Source organism: Marmota flaviventris, chromosome 14 (genome assembly GCF_047511675.1).
Source record: "Marmota flaviventris isolate mMarFla1 chromosome 14, mMarFla1.hap1, whole genome shotgun sequence".
NCBI classification, from domain to species: Eukaryota; Metazoa; Chordata; class Mammalia; order Rodentia; family Sciuridae; genus Marmota; species Marmota flaviventris.
Genome location: NC_092511.1, coordinates 30,567,338 through 30,581,508, shown reverse-complemented (window position 1 = coordinate 30,581,508; position 14,171 = coordinate 30,567,338). Strand labels below are relative to the sequence as shown.

The window sequence follows — 14,171 nt, the reverse complement described above, 5'->3', positions numbered from 1 at the left end:
ACAGCAGTTACTCAGACAGGCAATGGCTGGACAGGCAAATCTCTCAGTATTCAAATGTTAATGCTCATCTCCCCCTTATATTTATGCTAGGGTTTGGCCCTGTCTCCTAGACTGTAGCTGAGTGCTGGACAAAATGCCTGGTGGGTGGTGTTTCATACAACAACAAAGACCTAGAATATTAGAAGAACCACAGAGGGAAATGCTTTTTTGCCTTGTGAGGAGCATGGACACTTCATTAAAGTGATTTTTAACTAGAACCCAGGCCAAATCCATCCATTCAGGGAAAACACTAGCAGAAGTCCCAATAAACATGTAGTATCCCTGACAACTATAGGCCCGTAAAAGCAGAAGTGCTGTGATGCCCTTAGAAAACCTCCCAGTAGCATGTGTGAGGCCCTGGATTTGATACCCCATCCAACAACAATATTAAAAAAGAAAAAAAAAAAAACTTTCCCCAAGTGTGGAGGAGATTCTGATGGAATACCCATTAAACTCAACTTCAATAGAGGATCCCACTCCCAGAAAAACCTCCTCTGCTCACTCCTCTCAGGGCAGGTGACTTTGGGAACAAGAAAGAAGGGATAAAAGAAGTAGCAGGAGAGAGAGTTGAGTGTGCTTCTACTCTGGGAGATTACAATGAGAAATATCTTCACCCTGCAGAAATTGTGGCCACTGGGAGCAAGCACTAAACTTGAAGCTATGCGAGACCAGACTACTTGATAATTATTAATGTTAAAACCTCGAGACTTAGCCCAAAGGGAAATGAGTTACAATGCTGTCTTGTCTATGGCTACTCACTTCTTTTTAAAGAGCTTGCGGAAGGAGCTGCGAAAGCCCCCTTTCTGGTCTTGCCTGGGATTTTGATCGCTGAAAGATGTTTGTTCACTTTCTCTTTCTTCCTTTGGACAGAATCGGGTGGTGTCTTCTAAATGCATCTCCTGAAAACACAAAAGAGGTACTGTTTTTTACTCTTTTCCAAAAATATCTATCCTGACTATGGGTCAGTTTTTTTTATTTTGTCACTTTCCTCACCTACCCCAAAAGACTATCAGTGAATACCCAATCCCAACTAAAGCACACTTAGGCTAATAAAGAAATCATGAAGTGGAAAGGAGAAAATTTTCTGCTGAGTGTAGTATTTCCTATATATCAAGGTAAATAATCTAGGATAGGAACATAGCGAATGCTTAAAAAGTATAGAAAGTAAATGCTTATTCTGGCACTGACACTGTCTTGCTGGAAACCCAGTACTAAGCCCCTTTATATCTCTGAATATATTTCTTTCTAAAAAAATAAGAAATCTCCTTAATTGTAATATGAGTTTTAAACTCATGTTTCTAATTCTCCATTTTAGGCATAAATGCGGGAAGGAGTTTTTGAGAGGTCAGAACTGTTTAGAAGTAAGATCATCTACTATCCCCAAACTGAAAATAAGCCTTTAACAGTTTTTACAATTCAGAATCCATGATATTGGAATATAAAATAAAATAGAAATAAGGATGTATCTTTTGTGAACTCTCATTTTTTAAATGTGAAATGTGTCAACTAATAGATGTGCATATGTATTCATCTGTATATAAGCTAGATGTGCATATACATATATATTATATCTTGAGTTAACTAATTTAAAATTAATCTAAAAATAGTTTCTGGATTTTGAATAACCTTAAAAGTATCCAAGAAGTCAAGGCAAAGAAACATTGAGAATGCCCTGTAAGTCATATGAATTGGATGGGTGACTGCTGATAGAAGAGCAAAACATGAGAATGATTTTTTTTTTCAGGAAACATACAGGTTTGACTTAGAGAAATTAAGTTGGGGTTGTAGTCACAGATCTGAAATTATCTGAGATTCTGCTAAGATTCATAACTAGACTATGGAGATCAATATCCTGATAGCTTAGTAAAGTGTTTCTCAGATGTGTGGTCCTGGGACTATAAGATCAGCTGAGGCCTCTATTTAAAATGTAGATTTTTGCCTTTCATGGTGGCACACACTGGTATTACCAGTAACTCAGAGGTGGAGACAGGAGGATTGTTTGTGTCAGGAGTTTGAGACAAGCCTAGACAACATAGCAAGACCCCATCTCAAAAACACCTGAGCCCCACCCAACTTTCTTAATCAGAATCTCTGAAGTGAAGCCTGGATAATCCTTAAGCACACTTGCACATGAAAATCAGTGATTTAAGGCATGTTTCTTCTCATCTTCTCTTCATGTTTACATGAATCACCTAGGTATGAATCCTAAATTGCAGTTTCTAATTCAGTAGGTCAGGCTATAAATTCTGGATATAACAAATTCCTAGGCAATACACTCACCACTAGCTTGACAATTATATTTTGAGAAATGGGCTTTTAGGGACCACAACCAGGCTACAGTGTTGGCGAAAATGCCTGGTGGGTGATGTTTCACACAAGGACTTGGAATTCAGGACTACAGAAGGAAATAGCTTATTTTTGCCTCCAGTTGAGTATGGAAACTCTATTAAAGTGATTTTTAACTAGGACCCTCATCAAATCATTCATTTGGGGAAACTAAATCTATTAACTGTTTAAGGAAAAAAATCTTTCTGTAGAACCATAAGCTTAATAACATTTTATATCTGTATAGCATCCCATACTTTACAAAGCATATTGACAAATTTTATCTTTTTTGGCCTGATCTTCACAACAAACCTGTGACATAAGTAAGGTAAATATTGCCTTGTTTTTATAGGTAAGAAAGCTGAAAACATAGAGAAGCCAAGTGAATTGTCTAAAAGCACACAGCTATTTAGCATAGAGCCAGAATTAGAACCTAGAGCTCCTGACACCCAATCAGATGCTCTTTGCATTAAAACACACTGTCTTCTTTCTTGACTTTGAGAGAGGACACTAAGGACTAGGCTTCAGTTGGCTCTCCTGGGCAGACGTAGGAGATGCAGAGTATATAGAGATAGAACAGAAGTTTTCCACATCTCAATAGCCAAGTAAGATAAGGTGAGGTATGGTGGCACATGCCTGTAATCCCAGCAACTCAGGAGTCTGAGACAGAAGGACTGCAAGTTCCAGGCCAGCCTGGGCAACTTAATGAGACTCTGTCTCAAAAGAAAAAATTAAAAGGGCTGGGGATGTACCTCAGGGTTAGAGGACCCCTGAATCCAATCCCCAGTACCACCAAAAGTGGGGAGAGTTGTAGGGTTATATTTTGCAACAAAATTCCCCATCCTGCCCCCACCTCATATACACTTATTCATATATACATGCACTCACCAATATACACATACAAACATACATGCATGCACATACACATTTGCACCAACTTTAATACTCATACACAACCTCTGTCCACCTGCACTCTGCACCCAACTCTCTCTAAGAATTCTAGTAATCTAGGCCTTCTGAGTTTTTACAAAGAATAATTTGTCCAAAACCAGAAATAAGCAATGGGAACTTTTGCATATTTGAAAATTTTACTGACATGTACTGCTAGAGAAAAGATCTTTTTAAAACAGATTTCATTTGATACTTCTTTGGTGTCTCTTCTTAAACTGACTTGACTTCTGTCTTACAATGTTAGGGGAGGAAATTTGTTGCCCAATTTGTGTGATTAACAGTTTCTAACATATTGTTCTTTCATATGTCTGTTAAACAGTCACAAATATATTACTCATTGTTTCTCAGATATATTACTTGTTATTTCTGATTAATGGTTTTTACCTGGCAATTGTTGAACCCCTAAATTTTCACACATCAATTAGGGAAAAACATTTTTATGAACATGTGAAATGAAAGCATTTTTAACAGCATAAACTATATTAATTACACTTTTTTTCATGCCTGTCTACCTCAGATTTCCCTCAGCTAACTTCTAGGCAAATTTTCAAATCTAATTCAGACACCCAATACTTCCCAAATACTTTCTGTATTTAGGAAGGCTTTTCTGACCACCATCATACCAAGAAATTTTAGATAATCCTCTGTGGGCTCCTACAGTTTATTATAGTTCTGTGTTTTTGTGCCTTACTCCTATACTAAGCTAGTAATCCTGGAGTACAGAAATTAGATGTTGTTTATTTCTAAATCCTCAGCAATGAGCATAGAAATTAGAACAAGGCAGGCACTTAATTTTGTTTGTTGGAAAATTAATTAAAGGAATCAGTGATCATCAATCTGTCCCCACTCCTCGGAGATGAGAATAAGTGGAATGGAAGGGTTGTGGTACAGGTGAAAGTTGTGTTACTTTCTGCCTAATCAGAAATTGTCTGTTTCAATCACATTAAGAACTTAAGTATTTGCTTAGGAACTACTGGCCCTTTCATGGACATGTGTTTAATCACCCTTTTTAAGGACTCAAGGCTTGAAAACACTAAGGATAGGCATCAAAATGTATCAACGTTCACTGAGACCAAAGAAGGTGTTTTTTGAGTCAATTCTTCTCTACCATGGGATGTCCTTGTCTCATCCAATATAAATTAATGTGACATCCTTTTCTAATCAAAAAGAAAGCAAGCAGAAATGAAAGTTAGCTTTGCAGCCAACTTCTCAAAGCCCACACTAAAAACAGGGCAACTTGCTTCATCCCTAGCTACAAGCAAGGACAGTGGGGGCAGGGAGTAGGGTAGCTGTCACACAGTCTTAAACGTTTAAACAAGGAGGGGTTCCTAACAGGCAAGGGGAGAAAGCCAAGCCAGAGAGTTGCGTGCAACGCTTTGAAACAAGTTCAACTCTAAGGTGCCACAAGCTGAAGGAGAATGACATCACTCCTAATCCTCTCAGAGCGAGAGGAGAAAGGGGAGAAGGGAAGAGAACGCTTTCACAGAGAGGAGAGAAGGGAGAGGTTGGAGAGGAGGGGCAAGGGAGAGAGAATGAGTATGAACATGGAGACAACGCAGATCTAAAATGAGTCGAGGGTCTTCTCTGCCCTCACACATGTACTTGTGTGACCTGCTCTGTGTCCTGTACGGGAGCTGCCGAGCTGCCACTCGCCTTCAAGGCCACCGAGGCACGAGCCTTTTACTGGGGCAGGCGACTTCTGGGTCCCTAGCCTGGCCTCATCCCACTCCCCTCCTCGCTAGGGGGCGTCGGGCTGGCCCTGCAGCTCTAGGCCCGGGGCCGCCGGCGTTGTGGGTTTCGGTTCGGTTTTACTTTACCCTCCTTACTTCCAAATAGGTCTGTTTTTCGCTTTGGGACCTCTGTTGGGGGAAGAAGGTCCGCGGCGCGCCGCGGGGTACGGCAGCGCCGCCGGCCGAGCCGTGGGGCTGCGCGGCGCGCTCCGCGCGCTCCGCGCGCTCGGCCTTGAGCGGCGCGCGGCCGCCGCTGCTGCTACGCGTGCTGTAGAGGCGCGGGGCCACGCCCTCGGCGGGCGGCGTGCGCGGGAACTCCTTGAGCGAGCGGCTCAGCGGCTTGGTCTTGCCGTGCGCCTGCGCCTGCGCCGCTGCCTCCAGCTTGTAGGCGCCGCTGCTGCTCGCCGGCGACGTGGCGCTCTTAGGCAGCGGCTGCAGCGCGTGCTCGGGCCGCTCGGCCTCCATGGCGAAGCTGACGGGCCGCAGGAAACAGATGTCCAGGCTGGACTCGGAAGAGGCCGGCGAGCAGTTCTCGAAGAGGGCCGGGGCCTGGAAGGGCTCCTCGTCGTAAGGCGCAGGCAGCGCGAAGATCTCGCCGCCGTATTCGAACTCCTCGTAGCCCGCCGGCACGAAGCCGCGGGCGTCGGGCAGCAGCTCGGCCGGGGCGCGCAGGGAGCGCTCCACGTTGCCCAGCTGCTCGGCGGGAGAGGGCTCGAAGTCCATCTCGGGGATGGCCTGCAGGGGCCCGGCGAGCGCCTTCACGTCCTGCTCGGCCGCACAGAACTGTGCCGGCGCCAGCAGGCTCTCGGGCCTCTCGTGCTTTCTGCCCTCCATCTCCCAGTCACTGGGCTTCCCGGGCTGCATGCTCTCCATCATGCTTTGCTGCTGTTGGCCTTTCTTCACTGGGGGCATCAGGTGTCTTTAAAGGGGAAACAATACAGAAGAGGTGTGCTTATTGTTTATTAGTACTAACCTCTTAATGATAATGGCTCGCCCTTCCCGTCCCAGGTGCCTGCCAAGCTCCACAAACTTCTACTGAATAGTTCCCAGGAACCTCTGTCCCCAGGTGGAAGAGTAGAAATGGCCGGGAGGAAGTGGATGCCTGAGCCCCTCAATGGCACCAGGACCATTTTCATTCCCCTTTGTGTAAGCTCTGACCTTTCCACCATCAGTCACAGTGTTCCAAGGCATCTCTTAAAACTGCTCTTTCTTGCTCTGGTTGACACAAAATAATGGAAATTCAACTTTTGTTCCACCCATGGATCTTCACACTTAAAAACAAGTATATTCCTAGATGAAATAAATGTGCATGTCTTGATAACTGTTGAATCTGAATGGTGGCATGTGGGGTTCATTGTACTTGGGTAAATTTAAATTTTTCATAATTAAAAACTATGGCTATAATGATGCTAAGTAACCCCAAACTTCCACCCACAAAGCATTAATACTGTTTTAAGAGTTTCCGCTCTGAATATGCCCAATATCATGGAAGGTTTTGTTCGTTTGGGGAGGGATCATGAATAGTGAATAATTTACATAGGTTACAATGTATAGCATACCCATCAGATGGGACTTTCCAGTTTTGCTTCAGCTGCCAGACAGATGTAAATGGACAACTCCACACTGATTCAAAGTAGTGTTCTAATTTATTCATATTTAAATTCTTACCTCAGAAATATATAAAAATGTAAAAGCTAACACCAGAGTATCTTACTTTGGTGATCCTAAAATGAAAATTAGGTCTTACATTTATAGATGTGAAAAGAAATAGTGAAATGAAATCTTGATCTGACTCTTCTACCTTTGAAGATTGTTATTGAATTTTATTTTCTTTGCACGAGTGTTATGATAGCCATGTTGTTCAGTCTGCTATAAAATGCTAGAGATTTTATTTTGGAGCTCTGTTTGTTGCACTTCAAGGAAGATAAAAGGCTTTATTACTGTCTCAAGAGTTGGAGTAATCCACAAAGTAAACTTCCACTTTCTGCCTCTATTCCCACTGTAGGCCAGTCCCTCAAAATTAGTGTCTTTCTCTTGGATCAAAGCAACTGGTCAACTGCTTAGCTGTCACAGATAGGCCTGATGGGGTAAAGAGGAAGAGTTCTGTAGATCATACTCCTTTCCAGATCAGCCTACTAACCCACACAAACTGCCTGGGACTAAGGGCATTGCCATCAGCCTTTCCATAGCAATAGTGCTTACGTGACAGTGGGGCCAGAACTGGGAGCAGATGAGTAGGGTTGCAGAATCTCTTCTGAGTGGATCCCACCGTCTCGGACAGCCTCAGGGCCTGCAGTGGGGGAAGCATCTTGGCCAGCATTTGCACACTGGGAAGCCAGCCCTTTGTATAGCTTTGCCATTGATGACCTAACAGGATAGAAGTAAAGATTCTCAGGTTGTACATGGGGAAAGTGGCTCTCTAAATGCACAGATTATGCTAAGAAAGAATTATCTCTCAGATGACCCTTGTTGTGAGCTTTTCTCTTTCTCCAGGGCGGTCTAACATCAGGTTGCTTACATAATGTAAGCAACTTTTCATAATGTAAGCAACCTGGTTACAAGTATGGATGCTGATTAACTGGCTGACAAGAGATTGGGGGTAGGGGGTAGTATTGAGAGATGCATGCTATTAGAAGAGCCCTGACTTGAGAGAGCATCTTTTCTGGTCTGAAGCCGTGACAGAAATAATTCTATTTTCCATCAAGTGGGTTGGGATAAGGTTGAAGGAAATCCAGGTCATCAGGAAGCTCTGCTATGGGTTGCGTCTGTTCCCTTTGGAGCTCAGAAGTTTCCTAACCTTCTCTTTCTTCAAACTCTTCCCCACATCATTTGTTTTACTTTTATACATAGCACTTATTAACATCTAACTTATTTGTTCACTGTCCAACTATGAAAAATAAGCTCCATGTGGCAGGGGTTTCTGACCATTTTGTTCATTGCAATGTATTCAGTGTATAGAATAATAGAACAGGGGCTCAATAAATGTTCATTAGATTGATGAAGGAAATGATCTTCTGGCCCTTAAACTGATTTTGTACCTGATAAGTTTAGGGAAACTGAACTATTTTTGAGGTAGTTAACATGAGAGGGCATTAGAGTGAAAATGCTCTTTCTCTAAAGTAATTTCACCAGGTTATAGGTGTCTCCCTCCTGTACTGTCTGGGCACCTCTCCTACTCTCTCCTACCTCCCACCACTGCATCTCAGCCACATAACCACAATGTGGTTACTTGTGACAGATACCTACATTGACTGGTCTGTGTAACTTATTCTCAGAACCCTTTGACAGACCTTCCCAATTGAATTCATCAGAAACTTACTTCTTGAGCTTTTTTCGTTTCTGAATAAGCAAATCCTCATTGCACTGAAACAGCAGGGTATAGTGTGAGATAAATACTCGGAGACGCTGAACGCACACCAGTAGTAGGTAATAGTCAGGATGTTCTTGCTCTGTGAACTTCAGGACATTCTGCATAGAGGGAAAAAGGAAGCATTATATAAGAAGAAGGAAAAGTTGTTTTGTCTCTTTTGCATCTTACCTGGATCTATTTTTTTAAGTTTGATAGCCTTTTAGTCAAAACAACAATACATATGACCCATCTAATAAGCTGGAATGTCAAATTTGCTGTTCTCTTTCCACCATTCCAAGGGAAAATAAGTCATTACAGTTCCAACTAGAAAGTTAGAAGGATCTATGAATTAGATCTCTGAATAGCAGAGGCATTCTAACAATTACTATAATTAAATCTTAATTCAAATGAGTCAGACTACTGATGAGAATGTCAGGCATCAAGGCAGGCAGGTAGGGGTGGTTGGTGGATGGTGATTATCATCAAACCTGGCCTGGTGACCCCTCCTATTACATTTGGTTTGGATATGGTTTGTTCCCTATGGGTTCATGTGCTCGAAGCTTGCATACGATATAGTGGTATTGAAAGTTGGTAGGACCTTTGAGAGGTGGGGCTTAGTGAGATATGATTAGGTGACTGACCACACTCTTGAAGGGATTAATGCTGGTCTTATGAAGATGGTTAGTTCTCATGAGAGTGAGTTGTTATAAATAAGTAAGCCTGGACCCTCCCCCCATCTTGCCTCCTCTCACATATCATGGGACCCATCATTCTTGTATGTGCTCCCACCATGTGACACTATCTGCTATGAGGCCCACATCAGAAGGTAATGTCAGCACAGTGCTCTTGGGCCTCCAGAACCATGAGCCCAAATAAACCTCTTTCCTTTATAAAGTTCCTAGCCTCCGATATTTTGGTATAGTAACACCAAAATGGACTAATATCTACTGTACTATGGTAGATGTATGTGACTGGACTTTGGTAAAGCTAACATTAGTTTAATACTTCTTGTCAGGAACTGAGCCATTTACATATATTACCCCATTTAATTTTTACCACAACCTAGTTAGACAGGTATAATTATTATCTCTCTTTAGCAAATAAGAAAATTGGGGGTACAGAGAAATTAAGAGATCTTTACTAAATCACATATCTAGTAAGTAATGGAGGAAGGCTTTGAACTTAAATCACAAGGTAGAACCAGGGCTTATTTACCATATTCTAATACTTGCAAGACCTGGACTTCAGTCCTAGTTTTTCACCACTAGATAAGAACTTAGGCATATTACTTGTTTCTTTGGCCCTTCATATTCTCATCTAAAAAGTGGTAACAATGATTCCTATCTTATGGGATTTTTGAAAGGAATTATATTAAGTAATAATATAATTATCATGAGAAAATGCTATTAGGCCTTAAAGCCATACAAAATTTAGAAAACCTCAATATTGACATTGGACTGCCTCCATCTAAGATTAATCACAAGTATTCCTAAGATGTTTTTGCTGAATTACTTCAAAGACCAGTCAGTAGTTAAAGCAGAACAGGTGGGTGATTGGAAGAAGAGGGACTAGTAAGAGATTGATGAATCTCTTGGCTCTACTCCCTTCAATATGCCTCAAACCCTGTGGAAAAATGGTGTGAAGAGATCTGCTCATCAGCTTCTTCATGACTCTTCTGTATAAGTATAAGCATTGTAAAGTAAAAACTTTGACTTGAGCCAAGTGAAATAGCAATTAAGTGGGCAGGTTAAATAGAAATTTAGACACCAAGAGCTGACATTTAGATGACTGTAGAGCCAAAGTAGATGGCACTAAATAAAGTGCTTCAATCCTGGACCACCAGAGGGGGACATGGCTCGTAAATAAAGATAAAACTCAAAGTCAGGCATCATAAATCAAGATATTTTTGGAGCCAAGCACTTGGTACACTCCTGTAATACCAGTGACTCTGGAGGCTGAAGCAGGAAGATCGCGAGTTGAAAGCCAGCCTCAGCTAAAGCGAGGTGCTAAGCACCTCAGTGAGGCCCTGTCTGTGAATAAAATACAAAATAGTTCTGGGGATGTGACTCAGTGGTCAACTGCCCATAAGTTCAATCCTTGGTACAAAAAAAAAAAAAAAGATTTTTGGAGATAAGAGATTTTTAGTTTATCCCACAGAGTATGATGAGGTATGGGGTAGTCATAATAATATAAGCCATGTAAACACTTAGAAATATTAATGATTCCTTGAACCTTTACAGTAGAAGTCAGAAGCCAAAAATAATATTTCAATATGAGAATAAGTTTGATGGCTTGCCTCGCCATGCTTACCTGCAGATGTATCAAATATTCAGGGATCCGCTGGACTATGTGAAAAAACAGTGTATAGATGTCAGATTTAATCTCTTCATCACCCTGAATGAAAGAAAGGTGGAGTCACTTTTCAGTGTTCCTCCAGCTCTGGCAGCAGAACCCCGGAGTCAGCTGCACCAGAGAAGAAAGGATTTATGCCCAGAGCATTCTCTTTCCAAAGATCACCATGAAGCATTGATCTTTCACATGTGCAGGGACATGACCAAGGAGGTAACTCTTCTTTAGCAAGGAGCGTATCATATATGTCTTTTGAATCCACTTAAATTTCCAAACTACACTTTCCTTCCCCACTTTGCATCTTAGTACAGAGCTAAATAGAGATGGGCATTTAAGTTGTGGCTCAGTGGTAGAGCGCTTGCCTAGCATGTGTGAGGCCCTGGGTTTGATTCTCAGCACCACATATAAATAAATAAAATAAAGATCCTTTGACAACCAAACAATATTTTTAAAAAAGAGAAATGGGCACTTAAATTATATTTGAATTCAATTAATTAATTAAAGTTCTCCAGCAAGTAATCATTATGATGGTTTACTAACAGGCTCTAAGGATGGCTTAGAGTTTCATCAGAGTTGGAGGGAAATGTCATTAGAAATTGGTTGTTTGGCCTGGAAGCAGAAAACATGTTGGGCTTTCTCTATGTGCCTTTCTTTTCCTCCATTTCCCCTTCCTGCTTCCCAAACATTTGCTGAATGCTAACTTATAGGCATTATACTAGATTGGGAGTAGGGGTGAGAGTTTGAAGTAGAAAGCAAGACAGAGCCTCTTATCTCTTATGAGACTTGATTAATTTGCAGCTTTGGGGCTTCTGACACTGTTTTTTCCTACTGACCTAAAATAAATAGAAGTGTTATAGATGTATACATACTTATTGATTACCTAATATATCACCACAGCAGTAGCTCTTAAAGCAACATGACTACAGCCACTTTATGATCATATAAACTGACAAAAGATGATTTGAATATTGAGATTCATGTCTTCCAAACCTGAAACACACACACACACACACAGCATAAAAGCTGCAACCTGAAGAGTTCTGGTTAGAACACCTATTTACTTTGCCTATAATTTCATTGAAGTAGAACAGAGGACCAATAAAGCAGGGCAAGGATCAAAGCAACAGATGTGATCTTGAGTAGGCTCCTAAAGCCCTAGGAAAGGTGTCAGTGGCTCTATTCAGGCAATCCCTTAACCTGAAAACAGGCTCAGAGTGTACATGCTGTACTGACTGGGTAGATCAGCAACATGGCATAAATGATATGCCAATAAAAGACAGCACACACATAGAATTAACTTACCTCCTTCAGAACAACAACATGAACCAATGAGATGCATTCTGGCAAATCCCTCAAATAGGCAACATAATAATCCAAGAAGTTATTCTTTAAAAGAAACACAAAAAATGCAAGGTAAGAACCTGGAAACAGGAATGACAATATATTTATAAAGCTATGTATATTGAAAAGGAATGCTTGGCAGAGATTATCTTAATCATTCAATTAATGTGTTCTTTAATGTATTTTGGAGGTTTGTGTTATCTTTTTAATAAATCTTTTTGGTTTTAATGTAAACATCACTACAATTTGGAAACGAAAACTCAATGGCCCTACCTCAATGACATGAAATAATAAACTAAGGGCAGAATGAAAGTCTTAAAGTTGAAAAAGTATTTTTAAATTGTTAAATGATAAAGATGCTTATTTTGTTTTTGTAATTAATTTTCATTTTAATTATCTACATCCAAATAAAAACTCTGGCCAACCCTTCTCGTATTATCTGGACCAGTGGTTCTCAGTGTTTTCAACTACCTGCATCTTTCAACTAAGTGCATATTTACCTATGCAATTTCCCTTTAGAAAAACATAGTTTCCAAAGTGATATCCTCACAGATATAACAATTCTTAGCCCCAGAAATCACAGTGACTACAAACAAGTGAAAGGGTTATTAGAGAGGTAGCGTTATACTTACTTTTCTCTACAACTAATTTGTAAACTTTGTGTTGTTACCTGCATTTGAGAATCATTATACAGAGGTTGATTACAGGCAAAAACTGATTTTCAGACCAATTGTAAGTAGCCCACACAGTATTTTAAAAATAAGAAAAAATTACACAAAATTGTGGATTGTTCACTTCTCTTAAAATAGAAGTATGGCAACTCTAGTCCATTTTCCTGAATAATAACTGGATAAAACTGTGAGCTATTTTTATAGTAAAATATATGTGCAATTCAGTGTAATTCCCACCAGTCCATATTGTATTACATTTAACCCACATCTCTCATTTATGTCACTATCTGGCCCTGCAGACATTTGAATTTGTAGCCTTGGTCTGGATCATATTTTCTATGTAAAACATTATATAGATTTTCAAAACTTAGCACCCTTTCCTTTCTCCAAGGAAGTGAAAACAAAAGATATTCAGGACAAATAGCCATACTTTAAAAAAATCTCTAAAGAATGAAAATTATGTGTGAAAATACACACATATATACTTATACGCTTATTTTACAGGTATGTATGCATATTTATGAGCATGAGTATATGAACATAAACACATATAATCATATATACTTGCATTTTCAGTGAAGTCAGTTATAGTTCTATATAAAGTTATGAACCATGTTTCCAGTCACACAGATATCTCATTACCCAGCAAGCTGGGTGATTTCAGAAAAGCCTTTAAAATCTCTCTGAATCTTATTCAGTAATTGTAGAATAAGGAAGTTAGTAGTAGTTCCTCTGCAAATCACTCTTTTTAGATTCTCCGTTAAGAGAAGCAGATGAGGGAAACACAGATCGATATAATTAAAGTTGTAGAGGAGGATTTTAAAATGGCTTACCTCATCATTTGTTAGTTTAAGGAATAAATCTCCAAGAACTCCTTGGCGTGGCCATTTCAGGACCCTTTCCTGCAGTGCATGAAGCAAATCCAGGTGCTGCTGGACAATGTACCGTAAAGACCCAGGGAAGAGGCTTGAAACAGAGCACAGAAAGAAACACATGCCAGGTGTAGAGAAGAAAAGATCCTACAAGCATAAACGCAGGGCCTGGGGATGTGGCTCCGTGGTAAGTGGTCCCCTGGCATGCATGAGGCCCTGGATGAAACCCCTAGCATGGGGGCAGGGGTAGGGATAAATATAGCAGGTCACATTTTCACAGTCCTCTGAAATACTGTGAGTTACAGGTCTGCATTTAAGATTAAAAAAAAATTGTCATAGACCTTAGCTGATACCTTCACACTGTAAAAAGACCCCATTACTGATGGCCCCTATACAAATGTGTATTGATCAAATAGTAAGAGCCTATCACTCAATTGACCTTTTTAAAGTTCACCTGGTACACTCTTATTTATCATACCTAAGAGTGGAAATTCTAAGAGAAGCCTTTTTTATAATATTTTAAACTTATTCCAATTTAATATGC

General features: G+C 40.5%; 2 protein-coding genes across 3 annotated transcripts in view; one reads left to right on the top strand and one right to left on the bottom strand.

Annotated features, from left to right (window-relative positions):
* Positions 1–14,171, bottom strand: part of Arhgef33 (Rho guanine nucleotide exchange factor 33) — a 47,692-nt gene that overhangs the window by 7,286 nt on the left and 26,235 nt on the right. For both annotated transcript variants that reach the window (XM_027934614.2, XM_027934615.2), the window contains exons 9-15: positions 13,589–13,721; positions 12,046–12,129; positions 10,705–10,788; positions 8,365–8,513; positions 7,248–7,412; positions 5,133–5,964; positions 799–938 (exon numbers count right to left, since the gene is read on the bottom strand). In XM_027934614.2, the coding sequence (XP_027790415.1) occupies positions 799–938; positions 5,133–5,964; positions 7,248–7,412; positions 8,365–8,513; positions 10,705–10,788; positions 12,046–12,129; positions 13,589–13,721 (1,587 nt within the window). The remainder of the gene's footprint in view (positions 1–798; positions 939–5,132; positions 5,965–7,247; positions 7,413–8,364; positions 8,514–10,704; positions 10,789–12,045; positions 12,130–13,588; positions 13,722–14,171) is intronic.
* Sos1 (SOS Ras/Rac guanine nucleotide exchange factor 1) overlaps positions 1–14,171 on the top strand; it is a 169,332-nt gene that overhangs the window by 134,751 nt on the left and 20,410 nt on the right. The gene's annotated exons all lie outside the window — the stretch shown is intronic.